This window comes from Xiphophorus maculatus, chromosome 21 (assembly GCF_002775205.1).
Source record: "Xiphophorus maculatus strain JP 163 A chromosome 21, X_maculatus-5.0-male, whole genome shotgun sequence".
Lineage (NCBI taxonomy): Eukaryota > Metazoa > Chordata > Actinopteri > Cyprinodontiformes > Poeciliidae > Xiphophorus > Xiphophorus maculatus.
The window spans coordinates 18,376,955-18,397,762 of record NC_036463.1 but is presented as its reverse complement, the minus strand read 5'-3'; the positions used below and the strand labels follow the sequence as shown (position 1 = coordinate 18,397,762).

The 20,808-nt window shown below is 43.6% G+C and overlaps 1 protein-coding gene across 4 annotated transcripts in view; it reads left to right on the top strand.

Annotated features, from left to right (window-relative positions):
- The window catches only part of adarb2 (adenosine deaminase, RNA specific B2 (inactive)), a 195,544-nt gene that overhangs the window by 114,943 nt on the left and 59,793 nt on the right, over positions 1–20,808 (top strand). The window contains exons 1-3 of one of the 4 annotated variants that reach the window (XM_023326829.1): positions 5,436–5,456; positions 10,040–10,126; positions 11,029–11,981. In XM_023326829.1, the coding sequence (XP_023182597.1) occupies positions 10,051–10,126; positions 11,029–11,981 (1,029 nt within the window). In that variant the 5' untranslated portion in view covers positions 5,436–5,456; positions 10,040–10,050. Of the gene's footprint in view, positions 1–5,435; positions 5,457–5,969; positions 6,255–10,036; positions 10,127–11,028; positions 11,982–20,808 lie in introns of those variants that run through there. The other 3 variants (XM_023326828.1, XM_014472247.2, XM_023326827.1) reach the window with 3 other exon arrangements.

Below are 20,808 nucleotides of genomic sequence, written 5' to 3'. Positions count from 1 at the left end.
CGGCTAGTCTGAAGGAGCAGATTGGTGGAGACGTGGGGGAGGGCTGTTCTGTGAGGTGGACGCTTGGAAAGCATCAAAGGCGGAGCTAGGCTCACCCAGGCGTTTTGAACAGCTGAATGGTTGCCACGGGAGATTAAAGGATTTCTCAAACATACATGAAAGAATCAAGGCAGCACTCCATGTATGTGTTTGATAAGCGACTTTTTGTAAAACTCAAAAAGTCGATTTTACAAAATACCGCCTCTTTAAGGCTACAAACACATCCCTGGCAGGGGTATCAACCAGCATGGATTTTGCTGTAGGTTACAATATGAAGCATTTGTTTTCTTTGAGACTGCCAGGTCTCTTACACTGAAACGGCTCGCATCTAACCTCACACCTACCGGTTGACTCCCACACGCTCTGAGATCCGAGACCACACGCAGGGGACAGGGGGGAGTGAGGGGTCATGTCACCATCTGAACACCGGGTCAGGTCGCTCATCTGCCTATTGCTGAGAGCCAACAAAGCGGAACATCGCTCACCCCTCCGCCCCCCTCTTTTGCCTGCGACTCGGCAGTGGGAAGCGATCCGCGCGCAAATCCGTTGAAAGTTGAGAGCAAAGGCCTCGCAAGGCAAACCCAAGCGTTTGAAATTCAAGCAGATGACAGCGCCACGCTCGATGACATAAACAGGGATAACCGTGGGAGGGGAGAGGGGCCTCGGCGGCGCTGCCGAGACGCTTCCTGAACCTGCTTAGTGTCATTACGCCGCGGACTTATCTCACTCGCTCTGCCTTGTAAATACACTCGAGTGCTTGTTATCAAACGAGCAGCGCGACAAACCTCATCCGGGTTCGAGTCTTCGGCTTCCTCGGCGTGCTTGTAAATGAGTCATTCTCATGGATGACAACCAACATTAATATTCTGTTAAGCAGGGGAGCGGCTGCACATTAAATCCTCCTGTTATCAGGCTGCCATCATGGGCTGCACACAAGTTGGGGGTTTTTTTTTGTTTCTTTTTTCAGGGGGTTATGACCAGCGGAGAGAATCAGGCCTGTTTGCTTTTTATTGCAGAAAGCAGAAGAAGGACTAGAGAGCATCTTGGTTTGCCTTTGTCTGCTCCTGCTCAAGCAGACATGCCAATAGGGGTAAGTTAGCCTTTTGGGTCCGATGGCTCTGTGTTGCAGGCGTTTGGAGCACCCCGAGGCGCCATTGTTCAACCGTTGCTGTTCTGGTGCTAAAAGCTTTTGGAGTCAAGCTCAATGGCATTCACAGGTAGAAGACTTTTTTTGCGGAATGCCCGTTGGAAAAAAAAAAGAAAAAGTTCCTTTTTTTTTCTCTTCGTTCCTACAAGAAAAAAACATTTTTATATCGCTCTTGCCTGGGATGTGGCATAAAAAGGCTTTTATCTGGGCTGCGCTCTCGAGCCTCGCTAGTGCCTGCATTGTGGCTGTAAGTGCGGCTCTCTGAGGTGAGTGCTCACAGAGATGTGAGGGGTGTTAGGCGGAGGTGCGGACGGAGAGAGAGCCCGAGCCTCGGTTTGATCGTAGGGGCGAGAGAGGCGGCCGTCATGCATGCTGGGCGCGTCCCCGTGGCGACTCGCCGGCTCCTCGCCTCAGCAGCTGGAGAGGGTTCCTCTGAGACTCGCTGTCAGGATGGAGGGGGGAAGCTGAGAGAAAAAGTGGTTTCAATTTCTTCCCTGAGCTACTGTATGATTAAGCGATTCACTGTCCGGTTTCTTTGTCCATTCTTCAGTGGAATTCGGTGCTGTAGTCTGTGGACATTGCAGTGTCACTTTCGGTGAAGTGGCCCCTCCTGCCACCCGTACCTGTACATGCAGACATGCCTGGTTGGATCTTGTCACCAGTCCTAACGTTTCTGCACAGTTGAACATTAGGACTGGTGAGAGCAAGAAATACAAAAAGCATCCAGGTCAAAATCACTCTGCTTACAGTGGGGGAAACGAGTATTTAACATTTGTTCACTGCATTTTCATTGACCATATAGTTGCACAAATTGACATTTTGAAAATAAATTTGCCTAATGAAAGCACACCATTTTCAAAAAAATGTGTTTTTTGCATTTTTGGGGGCGATATTGAAACTGGAACACTTTTGTCGCGTTACACAAGTCACATGATCAACAACCGGATGTTGCCACTGGCTCAAACCACAAAGATGACAACAGGAAGTAGTTGGAGGATCATGGCTACAGGATTTTTATTAATTGAACACACTTATTCACATGTGATTTTAGTTGCATTTCTTATTAAATGGAAATGTTGTAATTGCAAACATTATGAGGTTTTTTACATTAGCTGAATGTTGACAAAGTTTTACACACATTTATAATGGATACGCACGTGACTATATTTATAAAAGGGGTAACTGACATTAAATTCACAGAATACGTCAGTGTGATCTCAAGTCATCTGCGCCATAAAGAAATCAGAACAATTAGATCAGTAAATGAAATTACATGTAATTAAAGAGAACGAAATGGAGAATAAATGAAGCTGAAGGAAAGTTACTGAAATCTTTATGTATTTTAAGCATAATTTGCTAACTGCTAGCTAAAATCAGATAGCAGTGCTATTAGCTGAACTAGACAAAGCTGGTTTATTATCATTTTTAAGGTATCACACAACAGCTATTTTATATTATAGATAAGAGAAGAGTAATCAAGATCCTGTTTACAAACGCATTTCTAAACCTCTCAATATGTAGCGGATCGATTATCAGTAAGTGAAAAGAACCTAATTTCACTCCTAGCTTATTCCGAGTGAGACTTCATGAAAAACTATGTGGAAGATTTCACATCTTCCACATCACATCATATTTTTATGCGTCTTCTTGAATGAATGGTTCGTATTTCTCATTCCGCTCTCGATCTTTTCTAGTTGATCCTCTTTTTAGTCCCTATTGGTTTGTTTTTGGATATTTTCTTTTTAAGCTCAACTTCCACATGCAGACTAAAACATCTGACTAGAAATGAGGAAAAAGACACTCTCTGGCTCAGATACTCTGACACCGGCTCTGACAGGTAGGTGATACTTGCATCCTGCAGAGAAAGCCAGCATCCTGTCTGTAACACTCACCAGGTGGTCTGTGTGAGCAGATTTCTTCAGCTGACAGTTTTTACTCTGCAGGAAATATCTACAGACCACAGAGACCGTTAAAAAATGTTCTAAAGGAAATAAATCACTGCTACAGGAGAATTTTTTTTTTTTTAATTCCTCAGAAAGTTTAAATTATAAAACTTAAAAAAAATAAAGTTGCTTTTAGTATTTCACATACATTTATCATAACCTGGAATGTTTCAGCCTTAACCTAGAATGAGTTTGTTTTGAAATTTAAGTAGGGAGCACATTGACACCTTCAGGTTTATCCTCTACTAGCTTGATGGACAGACAGACAGATGGACACAGACTCGAAACTACAAAACAACAGCTGCAACACATAACACCTTTTAAAAGGAACTAAAATGTGTAACAGTTTTTGTCCCTGCAAAACTTTTTAAATGTTAAACTACAAAGGAGATGCTAGTTTTAGGAAGATTAGCCAGCCGCAGCGTACGGCTAACACAGTGTCAGCAACGTTTTCTTGTCGGGCTAGTCGCTATTTCTATCAGGTACCCAAAATGATGCCACACAAACATTAAACAATTTATAAGAGACTCCTTCAATACTAATCTGGCCAAACAAGGTTATACTGACTGCAGCAAGATAGTAGTTGACAAGCCCGATCATATGTAGTGGTGCTAGCATCGTTCAAGGAAAGCTAGTTCACCCAAATTCTACCATTTTTGTTTTTGTGTTGCATGAGTTACGTGACTCCAAGAGTATTTGGGAATATTTTTGGTGTCAGAATGTTTTACTAGCCAAAACTGAATAACAAATGACTTTTCAGCAAGTAGCCAGGCTAAGTACCAAAACCCAACTACTGAAATCTTGTTTTTACCATTGTGTGTTTGTAACTACACCTGAAATGCTCAGATAAGGACAGAACATGTTGAGTACCAGTGCCAGCCCAAGGTATAATCAAGCTACGCAGCCGCTTAAGATCCAAAATAAACAATGGGCCCTAAATCACAAGTCAGTTTTATAAATGTATTTTGGTAATGTGATCGTTCATATGTAGGATGGTAAATCAGTGTACACTATGAAGACTCCTGAATAAAATAATTTGTTGCAAACAAAATGATGTCTTAGAAGCAGCCTAGCTCCTCTACTTTCTACAAAATACGGAAGTAAGAACAAACTTCTGAAATGTATGTCAGCAACAGAAAAACACATTGCTTTTCTCAAAGACAGCATATTTGTTTATAAAACAAAATATATGTATATATACATATATTTTAATACTGCACTTTTTTGGGGCTTTTAACATGTTTAAAGCCCCCAAATGGGCAGTTAATGCAGGAACATTAACGTAGCTGTGCTGCTTAATGGTAGTTTGATCCCTAAACAATCTTGGACCTGCACAGTTTGGTACCTTGTAGTATAGTTTTAGTGCCCAGTAGGTAACTAACAGGATGTAATTGTTGCATGCGCAAGCTTTCAAACTCCGGTTTAGATGTCATTGTATTCAAACAAAGGTTTGCAAGGACCCTTAGCCCAATACGTATTATTATGTGGAGGTTATTTTTATCACATAAGAGAATTGGCAGGAATCAGGTTTTAAGTGTGATGTGAGGGAGGTGGTGGGTGAAAAAAACACAGTCTCTCATTTACTGGCTCAGTAGCTTTCAGTCTCAGAAAGATACTGAGTGGAAAGTGAGACGGGCAGGTGTTAAACGGAGACAGAGCGAGTGAGTCTGTGATTTCCCCCGGCGCCTGTTTCAATAGTGTCTCCCGTCGCTCATCTGACCCATTCGTTATGCTGAGCCATGGGGAAATCTGATTGGGCTCATTACCCTCTGCTCAGAGCCGGCGTAGGAGGTGCAAGAGAGAAGGAGCCTGCGCTCTGCGGCTCATTGTGAATGGACGCCATGGCCGCTCCTTTCGCTATCAGGAGTTCACGGCCATCTGCCGAGGTTCTCCCGTATCTATTCCCGCCTTGTCCTCCGTCTCGGCCTCTGTACCGCGGAAACAAATGAGGACCGTCTCCCCTCACCGTGCCTTGGCGCGGCGCCGGTGGCGAGGAGGTCGGCTGTGGTGAGCCGAGGCTATCGGCATGAATTGGCTCCCATCATTCAGGCCTGCTGCTGAACGAGAAGGAATGGCTGATGCATACCGTGAAGGACATGCAGAGTAACGGTGGAGGGAGGAGGGACATAAGCGGAGGTGATTGGTGGGATGTTTGATGAACTTCATAGCAGGCTGGATTTTTTTTTTTTTTCCTGCTTGACTTTGAAGTCATGCTTACATGGAGAGGATTTCACCTTAGGTTGACCGCATCTCAAGAAGTGACAATATTTCCAACAGTTCTTTTTTCTATTAGACACTCTCTGCTTTCACTCATCAAGAGATATTTAGTAAGGATAAAGCTTTTACATGCCATCAGTTGGGACTCTGAACCGACTGATTTTAATTTGGAACCGCATAGGATGAAGGACTGCTTTCAAAGTTATTTTCTTGGCTTTCTATGCCTGTTTGGTCCTTGCTTTCTTTATCTTTTCAATAATATTTGGACAGATTTGTGTTGATTTTTTTGCTTGTTTGGTTTACTTGGGTTGTTGCTAACATATATTGGGAATGTCGTGCCGTTAGCCTGGTAAGGGATATATTTAGTGACAAAAACATAGACGTGTACAAGGACTTCTCAAGTAGACGTGAACTCCAAGGAATGCTTCAACCCAACATGAAACTCCAAGTGGAGTTAGGCCAATATTGGTATCCTTAGCTAGTCCAATATAGTGATAAACCTACCAGGCGTTTTACCATTGGCATCTCTTTACTGATACATCATGCTCTAACTAAGATGCTACAAATATCCTACATGACTCTGGAAAAGCCAATTTTCTTCAAAAAAACCTGCCTGGGATGCAACTCGGACGTCTTTGAGACGGGAGCGTACTCAGTCAGCCCGCCTCACGAACCTCCACAAACGCCCTGCTAGCATTTCCACTGTGACCTCTTATTTTCTCCCCCATTTACGTCCGCGCAACATCAGAGCTCTTGAAAACACCACGACATTTCGCACTCAATGGCTACTTCCTGAGGCGTTTGACGTGAACTGTGCTCCATTGAAAGCGGAGAAAAAGGGAGCGTCTCACAGGGTTGCATGAAATTACTCAGTCCTGAGGAGGGGAGACAAAACCTCTGTTCCGACGGTGAATGCGAGTCTGGTTCAAATGAAAGTCCTTTGAATGGAGTATTAAAAGGGTCTGTTAAAGCTTTCATACAGCTCAGTGATGTGGCCAGCATATCATCAAGCAATGAGGATGTGCATTGAATCTCATTCCTCTTTATTACATTGTGTTCCTTTTATGTGTGTGTGTGATGATAGTTCATCAGTCAGCGCCGCTGGCTGTTCGGCGTTGATACGGTTCAAAATTTCATGACGCTTTGAATGATTTGTCATTAAACTTCTGCACAGAGCGCTACCCACCAGCGACCTGTTCTCCACTCTGTACTGGCGCGCCACGGCGAACTATGAGGACCTGTTGGCATCTCAGTACACAGTGAATACTAGTGAGGTTGTGTATTTCCTCTAAAATATCCAAAAGCACATATCCTGTGCTTAGCTGAACTGCTCAGAACAAAACACGTTAGTGGGCCTGTCAAAGCAAACAATAAATCAATTAATCACATAATACATTTAATGAATGCTTTTCTCATGTCTCTGTCTATTCTTATTCTGCTTAGCAATACAGAACATTACCTTAGATCAAGATTTAGATTTTGTTGCTAAAAATGTGCTACATAAATAAAATGACCTTTACCTTATTTCTACCAATAAATGGATGACAGAAGTCTTCAGCCTGGTGCTTTGGTCACAGAAACTTCATAATTAATTCAGTTTATTTGTCGTTTCTGTTGCTTTGTTGAATTATTGTGGATATTTAAAAAGTCTTCCGGTTCCAGTTTTAATGGTTCGTTAGAATTTGAGAATGCGTTCTTGCGTTATTTTTTCCATTACCGTTATATTATTTGAAAATGATCTCAAAACAACAATATTATCATTTATCGCGATAACCTCTCTGATGTTGTGCGGATTTATTGTCGGAAAAAAACTTATCGTGTGACAGGCTTATCTCTAACCGTATGCAAAGGCTTTGTATACTTATGTAAATGGTTTACTAGTTTTAATACATCCGCCAAAAATCTTTAAAACTGTTTTCCACATTGTAGTAATGGAGTATTTTTGTGTAGAATTTTGAGGGACTACATTAATTTAATACATTTTAGGATAAGGGCAATATAAAAGGCGGACAAAATCTGAATCACTGCATGTACTTGCACTGTATATCTCAGACATCAAGAAATGCGTTATCGATTTTAACTAAAAAAAAAGAGCTAATAGAAAATCACATCTAACTGCATTTTCTGCCTCACCTGACGTTTGTGTTTCACGTGTTCGCGTGTAAAACAGATTAGGACGTTGATTTGGCTTATACCCTCAATTACTAAAATATGCGGCAGTGGCCTCTCACAGCAATCACCTAACTATTTAATGCAGCTCCGATTGTGTGAAGCTGTTGTGTCTGATTGCCAGCTAAGCCCTTTAGCTTGGCAGAAGCCGTTAAACGGTACTTTTGGACCGCTCTGCGGTGCGGGATTACCAAATCTACAGTTGATTTCCGTGTTTTCGGGCTACACTGGGAAAGCTCAGCCATCCTCTGTGTTAATTGCCTCAGAGTGCGCTCTAATTTCATGGTTCATGTGAACTACTGTCTTTGCTGTCAAAACGCACATGGATAGACTTTGTAAGTTACAACCAAACCTGTATAAATCCTTAAATTTGACAGAGTAGTACGTCACATTTCATCCTTTTCTTTTTTTTTCTAAAAATAAGCCTTTAGAGGCTTTAGAAACAATACAGATTGGTTTGGAAATGGCCTCTGTGATGCCAAGGGAGTCATTAAGGGCCAAATTGCTGCTTGTGTTGAGCTGTAGTCCATAATTAGGTCAGAATGCAAGTGCTCGTATTGTGATGTTGGCCCACAAGGACTCGCCAGTGTTTGGAGTGCAACCATGTGTGTCACAGTGACTCATTGAGTCCCTCTAGTGCTGCTGCTCTGCTAATAGAGGAGGCCTCGCTCACAACCTCACGCTCTTATCAGAACGAGTTTACAGCCCCCGTAATGTGAGGCCCCCAATTTACGCAGCGTTTAGCTGTTTTGAACTCTCGCCCTCATGAGTCTTGGCTCTTGGAGAGTCAGGCGGAGGAGTTAAAGGGCAGCAGGGGTGTGTGTGTGCTAAAAGCTTCTAGAGTATAACGACACCTGGCTCCGACTCTGTAAACTCATTCTGGCTCTTTTTCAACATCCTACTTCATCACCTTGCTGTACAAGTCCATCTCAATCCCCCCCACCCTCCCTCCTTCTCCTCCTCCTCGCCTTTCTCTTTTATTGATCATCAGCTGGCATTGGGAGGAGAGAGGAGGTTTAATTAAGGAGCCAGACTGGTCTGTCAATTTTACTCAGCGCTGCGTGGAGAGCACCAAACCAAGCGATGGTCCTAATAGGGCTTCACACTGTAAACAACACGCACACCTGGACAGCCGGGGCCTCGAGGGGGAAACAAGAAAAGAGGGGCTGTTGACAAGCTGGCTCTGAGGAGAAAAAGTTCAGCTCCTTTCTTTTTTTTTCTTTTTTCGTTCGGGCACAATGCGAGAACACGAGTTTAAGTCTGTGTTACTTCCACAAAATGTTGAATCGATTTGCAGAAAGATTAAGAGCTGGTGGGTAAAACTTTAATCGTGTTGCAAAAAAAAATCTGAATCAGTTAAAGTTTCAGCTACGTTTTGAAGACCTATAAAGATGCAATATGTACCTGTTTTTATAAATGTTTTTTTTTTACATTTGTTTTGTTAGTTAAAATTATCATTATGTTGACAGTATAAGACAGATCATCTGTGAAAAAATTGACCTCTTCACAGAAATACGCCACTCAGTCAGAAACAACCAATCAGAGGCAGGAGGCGGGTCTTAGCACTGTCAATCACTCTCCTTCTCAGGCTCTCCCATTTGCTCTTTGCTAGGCTACAGCTGGTTCACCACAACATACCCTGCTACCAATGCTAAGGCTAATTAGCATAGCCGCCAATAACAACAGATTTAAGGTTTTCCTGTAATTGTAAGTTAGCACATTCAGCTATTAGCACATTCAGCAGAATACCGAATACTTATTGATTGACAGCTATTTATTGATATTTATATTACTAATATAAATATATTTGATATTTATTAACAGATATTTATTGATTAAGAACCTCCTCCTGGCTCTGATTGGGTGTTTTTGACCAGGAGTGGTGAGCTTTTGCAGCATTTTTAGCAGCACTGGAAGGAGGTGGAGGAGCTCATTTTTAGTTTTCCTGTTAGCTAGCTCACTTATGATCCCCGTAAACAGCACTTCCTGTTATTCCATCAAAATAAGAGTCTGAAATCTTGCCAAGCTAATACCATTCACCTTCATATCAGCTAATCCTGCTATCAGAATAAATGTACTTCACCAGATTAAATCAGCTACTTTGAAAAGGAACTCAATTTATATTGTGAATAATATCTCTACTGCGTTTTGTATGACGGTTTCTGTTTATGATGCACAATGATCAAATTTCGAGACCAAGCGTGACTGTCTTTTTCACAACAAACCTTACAAAAGGTAAAAAAGAAAAACGTAGCAGCATCTTTGGAGGAAATTAAAATGCAGATAATTTCTATTAGTAGAGCAAACGCTTTGTATTTGACTCTGATTTCAGTGTTACGTTCCAGTGTAGGTTCAATGGGGGAACGGCCTCTGGAGAGCAGCCCTCCTCTCATGCACGCGTCATCTCTGCCTCGTTGTCGACTCGGGAGCCGACAACGATCCCTGGCTTTAATCGATAAAAACATCAAAGCAGCTCTACCTCTGCCCTCCTGTTGACTCTGTGTGTCTCTTGTCTCTCCTGCAGAGAAAGTCGGTATGCTGTCGGCATTGATCGCTCCCTTCAAGTACATAAGCCCTGGGACCAGCAGCACGGAGGACGAGGACAGTTTAAGTAAGCCGCTGCACACCTTCTCCGTTTCTCATTGGCAGACAGAGTGTGGAACTGAAATCTCTGTCACCTGCATAATTAACTACTTTGGGAGGCAGGCGGGAGAAATGGGCTCTTTGATTACAAATGGGTCTTTTAAAAGTGAGCTAATAAATGTTAAATCTGAGTGTTCCCGATGAATAAGTCATCAAATCAGATGCCTGCCTGCATGCTCATCTTGAGCTACAATCTGCCCCACCAGTAAGTGACTCCCATCCCACCGTTGAAATTCCTCTGAACGCCCTGTTTTTGTTCGTCTGCCATCAGAAAGCCAATACATGCCGCCACTTCTCCGTAACGACGGTTGAAGAGCGTATCGCAGCTGTTTCAGGCTTTTGCTCTCGCAGAGGATAGAAGTGTGAAATAAAGCAGGCTCCAAACCCTTTTTTCTTGGAAAGTCTTAGCACTCACACACAACCCCCGCCTTTTCCTCCCCTCCCCATTACAAATAGGATTGATGCTCTGCGAGGGCCGCGGGGACCAATGTTTCCTTCTCCCCGACTCAGATTCCAAACCAATTTGGAGGCAGATTACAGGATGATTTGGCAGATAACATCACCATTTCAGAGGGATTTGTATTTGGGTTTTAAAATACTTAAATATTATAGAGCCCTGTGGTATGAAGTGGGCTCGGCTGCGGGTGTTGATTGTAGATGTGTTCATTACCATTTCATTGTGTATCAAGTGGCTCAATCTGCCTTGAGAGATTTTCCTTGATTCATTTTTGTTCAGCCAGGATAAATGAGAGTGTTGCACAGTAATAATTACTTTCTTTTCTTCTTTTTTTTACTTCAGTATTTTAGATCTCTTCCTTTAAAATGGTTTCTGTTTTGTTTTGTTTTTTCTTCTTCTGGTTGGCTCTTCAGGCACGAGCAGCACGGAGGTGAAGGAAAACCGCAACGTCGGGAACTTGGAGGATCTCTCCATCGGCTCTGGAGAATGCCAGTCGCTTTTCTGCTCGGAGTCGTCAAGAGGGGCCGGCTCTGGCCTGAAGAGGAAACGGCCACTGGAGGAAGACAACAACGGGCGCCTGTGTCAGCTCCGACTCATCTATAAGAAACTCTCCTGGTCTGAGGCTCCAAAGAACGCCTTAGTGCAGCTGAATGAGCTTCGGCCGGGGCTGCAGTACCGCATGGTGTCCCAGACCGGCCCCGTCCACGCTCCTGTCTTCTCCATTGCCGTGGAGGTTAACGGACTCACCTTTGAGGGTACCGGACCCACGAAGAAGAAAGCGAAGATGAGGGCCGCTGAACTCGCCCTCAAATCCTTCGTCCAGTTCCCCAATGCGCCCCAGGCCCACCTGGCCATGGGAAACATCTCCAACCCTTCGGCGGACTTCACGTCCGACCAGGCCGACTTCTCCGACACGCTCTTCAAGGAGTTTGAAGCGTCGCCGTGCTCCGACGGCCTCGCGCTCTGCGACTCGTCGAGCGAGAGCGATCTGCTGTCGAGCGAGCTGCTGAGGCATGGACGGCTGCTCCGCCACACGTTGGACCTCATGGTGCAGGCCCAGCAGAGGCTCGGTGGGATTGTCCCGGAGCCCGAGGAGCCGAAGAGTCCCGTGGCGTTGCTCAACGAGCTCCGGCCGGGCCTGCGCTACGCCTGTCTGTCGGAGCGAGCTGAGGGGAGGCGGCCGCGGAGCTTCGTGATGGCGGTGCGCGTGGACGGGCGGATATTCGAGGGCTGCGGTCGCAGCAAGAAACTTGCCAAGACGCAGGCGGCCCAGTGTGCTCTTCAGGCCCTCTTCAACATCAGGACAGCGCCAGAAGGGAGGACGGGCCTCAAAGCCAGCAGGAAGAGTTGTCCTCATTTACCCCAGGTGAGTGAAGTCACATCCCAAATGCCCGGGTTCCGCTAAGCATCTTTGGCAAGCCACTCTATGTCCTACAGCGACCCGTAATGACCAAAACAGCAGGCGTGCGGCAAACTCCCAAACACCTTCCAAAGAGTAATTAAGCTAGAAATTAGATTGAAGCTAGAGATAGCGGACTGGAGGAGGAAATCACCGCAGGACAGATAGAGATATGAGTGAGCAAGCAGGGATTTTGTCTGGTTACAAATTTGTCCTCTTTCATTGTGTAGGATCGCACATTGAGTAAACAATCTCTATTTGTCAGTCTGTTTTAATAGAATAGCATGTAAATGGAGCTAATTATTATCCTGGTGCCTCTGACACACGAGAAATCTCCATAACAACCCAAATGAGATTTAATTTTTTCTGTTTGTTTTTTTTTGGGGGGGGGGGTTCCACTGCCTTTGCCGAGCTGTAATTGGGAAGGTTTTGTAATTTTGCAAAAATCTCCGATTTTCTCGTGTGTGGCATCACAGTGTCTATAAACATTAATTCAATTCTGTAGCCCAAAGGAAATCGAAAAGCAAAGAGCAAGTCGACAAACAAACCACTGAGACCAATCCTCTGCTCATTTAGCCAAATATTTAAGTAGCAATCAGAGCAAGGAAACTAGAGAATTTTGTTTTGGGGGAACACTTGGAAAAATTGAAGAGACAAAAGAGATGGTTCTTAGTTTTCCTTGCCCTTTGTTGACAGCAAGTCCAACTTTCTCATAGCTTCTTGTAGCTGGGACACAAAATCTCTTGAGGTGTTTAATTCGACAGATTTAATTCTTTTTCATGTGTTTGCACGGACAGGAAATTATCAACGGCGTCCAGTTCGTGGGCATGCTGACAACCGATAGCAACACTTTTTAAATTCTCCTTTCTGTCTTATTTTATGCAAGGATGTGTAAGCCACCTGCCTCTCGAGAGTCTCAAATTGGAAAATGAAGCTGTTCACATCCAAAATGTCCTCACCCTTGTGTCTTCCCTCGAAGCCTTTGCTTTTCCTGCGCACCCCCCTGCACCCTGCCGAGTGCGTGTTGAAGTAGCGTTCTCTTTGAGCCTCGCAGAAATAAACTGGCGAGGGTGTCCTTCCCCAGAGCAAAACATCAACCCAACAGACCTGCACATGTTTGCCTGGGAGAAACTTCTTCTTTTTCCCCCCTGACTGCCACGGTGTCTAAAAGGATTTTAAAAGGATTTGCTGCACCCGTTTAGTTCCGGAGAGCAGTCGCTTGTGGAGTTTCTTGAAAGTCAAGCGTGCTGTCTGCCAGCCTCCAGAAAACAATTTTTGGGGGGAGGGATTGCGGGGAAATGACATACATAATCCATATAATATTTATGCGTGTGTGGACGAACAAGGCGTAGGGGTGGTGGTAGGGGGTGTTGTACAATGTCAAAGCAAAGCCCCCCAGTTAACACAGCACACTCGCATGTGAGTCAGTCCTGACGCCAGGCACCGATCGTGCGGATAGCGGCTGACTACCCTGCAGATGCGATGCGGAATTCGGGGGCGGCTGCCAGATGTAGCCTGGGGGGTAGTTCAAACGGTGTGGTGTCCTGCCAGCTTCTGTGTGCCAGCTCAGACTGTTCTCTTTCCTCCAAATTCCCTGCAGCGCTACCTGTTGCACAATGAAGTGAAAATGTTCAACACGGCAAACGCTGGCAGGACTTCTCAAGGCGGCAGAAAAGGGTTCTGCCTTAAAAAGCTACAACAATTAAGATGCCAGAAGTCTATGGGAGAGCCGCTTGGTGCCAGTCATACGTCATGAGCTGCACGTGTGAAAATGTGAGAAACAATGTGAAAGCCACAGGCTCCAACCAGACTGTTAAAGTTGTTGACATTTTGTCTGCTGAGAGTTTTGTGTAACATTAAAGAGGCAGTACTAGTACGACCTTTACATCATGTTATAATATACCTGAAGCGTTGCTTTGACGCTTTCACACATTCGAGAAATTCTTTCATCTCCCGTGGGAACCATTCAGGTATCCAAAACGCCTGGTTGTGATCTAGCGCCACCTTCAAGGACTAAGCCCCTCCTCGGAGCTGCGACCGCCACACAGAGCAGTTTTCCCCCCACAACTCCTTTACTCAGCTCCTTCAGACTAGCCAGCAGCAATTAGTAAACACCTGCTGGAAATGCGCATCTGCTGAGTTCATTATATAAGCTACTTCTCAGTGCAACGCTGGTAAAAAACTTAGTTAAAATGTAAAAAATGGAGCCATATTGAGATGACTTACTCAGGGTGGAGTTTCAGAAAGAGCGAGAGTTTTTAGAGAGGCAGAGGCCTAATTTTAAGGCTTTGAATTACAAAGTTAAATTTATCTTGAGTCATATTTGACATGTAGAGCATTTTTTAACTGTTAAGTCCGTTACTTGATTGTGCTATAGAAGGCCAGTATTTGCCTAGAAAACACATAATAGTGCCCCTTTAAAAATGGCGAATGCTTATTAAGTGCTTTTGTTTTCAATTAGCCTGACAAGAACTCTTTATTTTCACTTTCCTCCTCACTTCAGGAACCTACATATTACAGGAAGTCAAGCTTAACACGTTCATCCTCATTACTTTGCCAACTTTCTCTGACAAAATCACATGTAGTATTGGTTAGAAGGGAAATATTGCGGCCATTTAATACCAGTAATTAGGGCGGCATTTCTTCATAGAGAACACTATTCTAGAGATGTGTCCACACTAAAGGGGGGTTTTCCAGAAGTCTAATATTGACTCAGTTGAACTTGAAGGATTGCAACTAGTATCTGTTCCAACAGTGAAATATTTAGATGCAGCGCAACTGCACAGAGTTTTATTCTTCTCACTTCCTCCTGGTATCACATCCATACCAAAGAGAGGAGCAAGAGGGATTGACGAGACAAGCATACAAGCATGCTAGCAAAAGACTCTGCTGCAGTGATTTCAAGCTATAGTTTCGTCCTCCTACACTCGTGTCTCTGGGAATTAGCTTTAACAACCGGAGCAGAAGCGAAGCGTTGGACTGCAGTTTGCTTGGCATTAAGGACGTATTTATCTACAAGCGAAGGCTTTTGATTTTCTGGTTTTTCGTTTAACCCTTTTTTATGATCTGGGGAAATTAAACCGGGATCAGTTCTGCTGACGAAACCTCATTCGGATGTCAATCCAGTCATTCTCGGACTGAAAATGAGCTTAGTCACAAATCGGCAGTGGTATCTGAGGTATGGAAGTAAAAGAAAACCAAAGTACTATTACTCTAATCTAGGCCCCCTTTCTCTACTGTACATATCCTAAGCTCAGCCTCAAGGGTATGTCAGCTTGTAGACCTGCTTGACTTTATTATTAATCAGTCATTAGTGAGCAGTCCTTCAGTCCAAGCCTCAGCAATCCAGTTAGCAGTAAATGCCTTTGCTTTATTAAAGCCCGCAATGAAGTGAGAAAGCACTGGAATAATCCTGACACCCATTTTAACAAGTGGAATGATTACCCCACTGTTCGGGCCTTGATTGGCCACTTAATCTCCACTCGCCGTCACAGCGCGCCACGGTGTTGCCAAGTCAACGAAGTGTTTGGCCGGCACTGCGACTGTGGGAGGCCAGAGAAGTCAGCAGGTTCGCTTCGTGGAAAAATAGGGACGTCAGCGGCTGGGACGCCGAATTCTGCCACCTTGGACGTAGGAAACGTGGTTGCTGGCAGAGCCAAAACGGTACAACTAAGGAAAGACTGCAGATGAGACAATAAGCGTCTCTCTCTGCTAATTCCTACATCACTAAAGATCAAATGCAGCCTCATGTTCGTCGGTTTCTTTATGTTTAAAATGATGCGATTTGCTTATCTTGAAACGCAAAGCACCAGCGATTGAGAGGGGATTCGGAGCGGTCAAGTGGAGTAATTTTCCCTGCCTCCGCCACGGCAAATTGAATATGATTTCAGACACGTGAAGGTGACCCCTGTCAGCGGCTGAGCCTCTCGCAGATTGTTTTCTTTGTCTAATCTCTCCCTCCTCTAATCTGTCTCAATATAAACAGCTGTGACAGGCTGATCATTAATTAATATTGCCACAACAAATTAGCGACAGCGATCGCCCGGCCAGGCACCCTGTCTAAGATAGAAATCCACCAGCTTGGGCGAAGGGAGGGGCTGGGAGCGGAGGGAGGTGTGAACAACACATTAGAGAGGAGTTGATTAACAGCTTTGGAGACCTTGCAGATAGCGTTGCACCCGCAGCATGTGGACAGTGATGGCAACAGATACACAAATAGTGACAGCTTTTTATACGGCCGGGTATCTCACGGGATCGCCTGTGATTATAATTACAAATGGCGCGGCGCAAACAGGGCGATGAAACATCTGCATCCATCACCATCTGAAGACGCAGTCAGAGACAGTGGGAAATGGGTTAGGAAGTATAGAGATGTTGCCATGTGATGTCACGCACGCAAGATCCCGCCCCCCCAGACCCCCTGCAGGACGGGAAAAAACCTTCTCACTTTGGTTTTAGCAGTTAAGTTGTCAAGATTCCATTATAGTTTTGTTTGCTAGACCCAAAGAATGACCTTTATCCACGATGCTGTCTGAAATTAAAATACACACAGTGTGGCCATGCTGACTAATTAGGTGCCTTCTCTTGGTAATTGGTTGAACTCTGGCTTTTTAGTGGTATCAAAGAGGAGTCTGTAATATGTTTGTATGCCAGATTTTTCAGAGTGCTATTCATGAAATATCGAAAAACCAATTCATTTTCCTTCAGCTTCAAGACATCACCCCGTGTACATAAAATCTATATAAAACACATCAACGATTCTGGTTGTAATTTGTCAAAATGTGGGAGAATTTAGGCACAGTAGGTAAGACGTACGTCTAATCATGTCACCAGCACTCAAATCAGTTCTGTTTTTTGCAGCCTAAATAATGGCCCAAAGTGAGAGTCCGTTGTATGAACCATATATCAATTTCCAGAGAGCAGCGGCGGCGGGCCTTGTTTTTGTTTTCAAACTCACCCTGAGCTCTGACCTCCGCAAACGATGACCAAGATGGGAAATCCTGGCTCGCATACATAAGCTATCTCATTACACTTTGTCACTTGTGTGCAAAAGTAATGTGAGCATAAAGCAGCTGTTTGCTTCAGGAGCGCCACTCTGCCCTTTTTCTTTTTTACCAGCCACTTAGCTCATCATTTGGTATTTAGTAAAAGAGCAGAGCAGGAGAGAGAGAGGAGATTTCTGTGTGAGATCACCAAACAATAATGTTTTTGTTTAGTTTTTTTTTTTCCTCCACCCCGTCTGAATGGGGGGAGCAGCCCCAACACAGAAAGGTTAAAATCATCCTCGTCTGTCTAATATGTATGCAAAATATGACCTATGAGGCTGCGGGCCCGCTCCGTCTAATGTACCGCGTCAGCATGCAGCTTTGTGGGGGGAAAATCCCTGAGCACGGAGGAATTGAAGTGGGGTTGGTTGGGTCATGTCACCTTGCACGTACACTACAACACCCCTGTAATCTATTCCAAAAGACGCGCGGTGCTGCCGTGTGCAACCCCTGCTCGCCCTGCAATATCCACAGTCGCAGCTACTAAGTCTTCATTCTTCACGACAGTCCTCCATTACTCCCTTCCACCCCCGTCCGCACCCTTCCTCCCTCCGCAAGCTGTGAGCCAAAGCACGGCTATAATCATTCCTGAAGAACCTCTCACACTTCATTAAAAGCATAATCAAGTTCATTACAATTTCATAGGCGTTCAGGTAGCAAATGGCTTCAGATAAATCATGACTATTGGTCCTGTGTGGCTGCCGTGTGTAGGTTTATCTCCGGCTCTCAGGCAGGGAGGCGAGGAGGAGGAAGAGGAGAAGAGAGAGGAGGGGGTCTGGCTGTCTGGCCTTTAAATGACCTTCCAGCCCCGCAGCGGCGGTCCGCTTCGACGCAGGTTCTGAGCGGGCCACCCGGCGCCGGCGCGCATCAACGCAGAGGGACGCGATTGTTCGTGACGCCCCCTTGGGTCGCACACAGTGGAGAGATCAACAGATGTGGCACCATAGGATTATTTTAGACTGGTCTCTGTGACAGTGGATGATTAATTTATCTTGAGCTGCTTTTGATGGTTATTTGTCTTAATACACTGTGGCCCCTGTTATGGAGAAGACAGCTGTCAAAACATAAATTAAAGACTAGGAGAAGTCCTGGTTCAAAGGAGGATTTCCTTGAGTTTTTAGTCAAATGTGACAAACCTCTTAACTGACCTCATAACAAGTCCTGCCCGTTTGGACAAAACGTGAGCAAATAAATGCTGCAGTAATGATCAGAGTATGATTACAGTTTTTTTTTTTTGTTAGTTTTCATTTTGAAGAATGTGGAGATCAAAAAGGGTTAGATGAAATTTGTTCTTACCCAGTTAAAAAAATTAAATGCTACCTCAAAATTTGAAATGCACCCTCCGACATCAGATTTTTTGTTGTTGTTTTTGATACTGAGCAGTGATTAAGGGGAATCCAAATAAGTATTTTCCCAATTGGTGAACGAATATGTGAGCACAAACGGGTCACTGTGGAAGCAACACTCATTGGTGTTGAGGTTGTTACTGACCAAAGTAAGCTCAAAGTTAGCTAAATAAGAAGCTATTTTGAAACAGATGCTGAATTTTCTGCGATATGTCTTCAGATTGCGAGAGAGGGAGAGAGAACAGAACAGGAAGGCAAAATATACTACAGTAAAGATGTTCTATATTATCCTTTTGGGCTTTAAAAATCTATCATGGAGCAGGTTTGCTTTGAAAATGTTCCCAGCATTTTAGAACTCTCAGAGTTAAGGTAAGACTTCCCGTTCTCCAGGGAATACATACTAGATAGACTGGAATATCAATGCTAGCTGCACTAGCAACACTAATGGTGAATATGGCTAAAACATAAAATGCTTTTTTTTTTTTCTTACACACAAATTCTTGCTTTTACTTTTTACAAATGACATTAAAAACATTTTTCAAAACAGAAACATCAATCCCTCCAATAAACATGCAGAACAACAAACCCGGGCTGTGTCCTACTCCAACCAATCTCATTCATGGTTGAACACTGAGACCCCTTGGGCTTCCCAAATCTCTGCAGATGTTTCCCCGAGTGGATTCCTCTTCAGTTCTGTAGCCGAGGCAACATGTTGTCAGCTGTTGATATGCCCTGCTTCAGCGTGGGATAAAACATGAGCCACGCTGCTTTTCCGTGGCTGTTTTGTTGGAATACCTTTGCATGATTCTAGAGTTTCATGAAGCAGATCTTGAATAGTTTGTCTTCCAAATGAGGCAAAGAATGACCTATGTTATAATTACATATTTAAATAAGCCCAACCGTTACTATCAGTGGTATTATGCTCACATTAATCAAGTCTTTAAAAGTGCAATTCAAAGAATTTGTATAGCTTAGTTATTTATGCGCATTTATTTTTAGCTTAATTAAGACCATTAGCATTGCAATAATTATGAGTGAATGCGATGTGTTCTTTTCACATTTACCCTCCCACACTTGAAATAAATTATTAATTACCCCCAGCGCTGTTTTTGTTGCTTCATGAAAGAATCCATTCAACTTGATTGATAGAATACTTACCGCTAAAACTCCACTCCAGGTTTTCCTGGCTATCTACAATAACTCACCACAATGTATGAACCAGGCATAAGCAACATCAGTGGGCGGTGTTGCTTGCGTCCTCCGCCGATGACTGAACGTGATTGCATCATGAAGTATTAGAACTGTCTGGTTGACTGTGCTTGTGTTAATGGTTTATTTGAAATAGCTACAATAGAGGTTATTGAACTTCAGACGGATGCATGAAGCGTCTTTGCTGGAAAGAAGTTGAATAGAAGCGGAAGTTTATATTTTTCAAAATAAAAGATTTTTCTAAGAAAAATACTCGGCAAACTGCAGCTAATGTGAGAACCTTGGCAGACTAGTCAAGTCACTGAGAGCCCCAACAGAAAGAGAGAAAGTCACGTACGACTCACAAATCGCGTTAGCCATTGTGCTAAATCCATTAAACTGTGATTAAGATTCTGTTTGTTTGATGCGTTTGCATCACATCCCAAACATTACACACATCACAACACCACATTTTCCAATGTGTTATTCTTCTTTTTGAATGCAAAAAATAAAGAGAAACACGTTCTCATTGGCTAGAATTGCTAATAAATGTTTCTAGCTTTGTTAGCAAGTGACCAAACCCTACTAGTGTTCTGACTAGCAACCAAACTTAGCTTTATTTTAGTGTCTATTATTGTTAGTTCTATGTTGTGGCTTAAAAATCAAATTGAGCAATTTGGAAATTGGAAATTGGAAACTTGGAAATCTTGGTTCATAGATATACTGGAGTTTTTGCTAGTTATTTAGCCCAGAGAAAAGTTTGTTAGAAGTTTAACGCTCTTGTTAGAAATGATGTTCTGTGAAGTTCTTATCGGTAGCTAACAGTTTCGTTACCTGTACCACAGAGACGCAACACGGCAGAGATAGTAGAAAAAGGAGAAAGTCTTCAGAATGACAAGACGCTAACAGATAGTCAGACAGAAACCAGTTGTAGCTGATTTAAGCTAAAACACTGAAACTGAAAATGTTCATACCTGACCAGTGCAATGCCAGTAGTAGATATTAGATGTATGCATTTCCAGAAGAGACCATTGCTAGGTTTGGTGTATTTTTGTCACTCAAATAATGTCTACATAATTATGTCAAAGTTACTGGTGAACACTGCAAGCTTTACCAAGCTATTTTTCAGGTGTCATGCTGGAGCTGTTTAGAAGTTTTACCAGTGGACTGACAAAATACCAAAAAACTTAATACCCTTTTGAAAACGCAGATGTT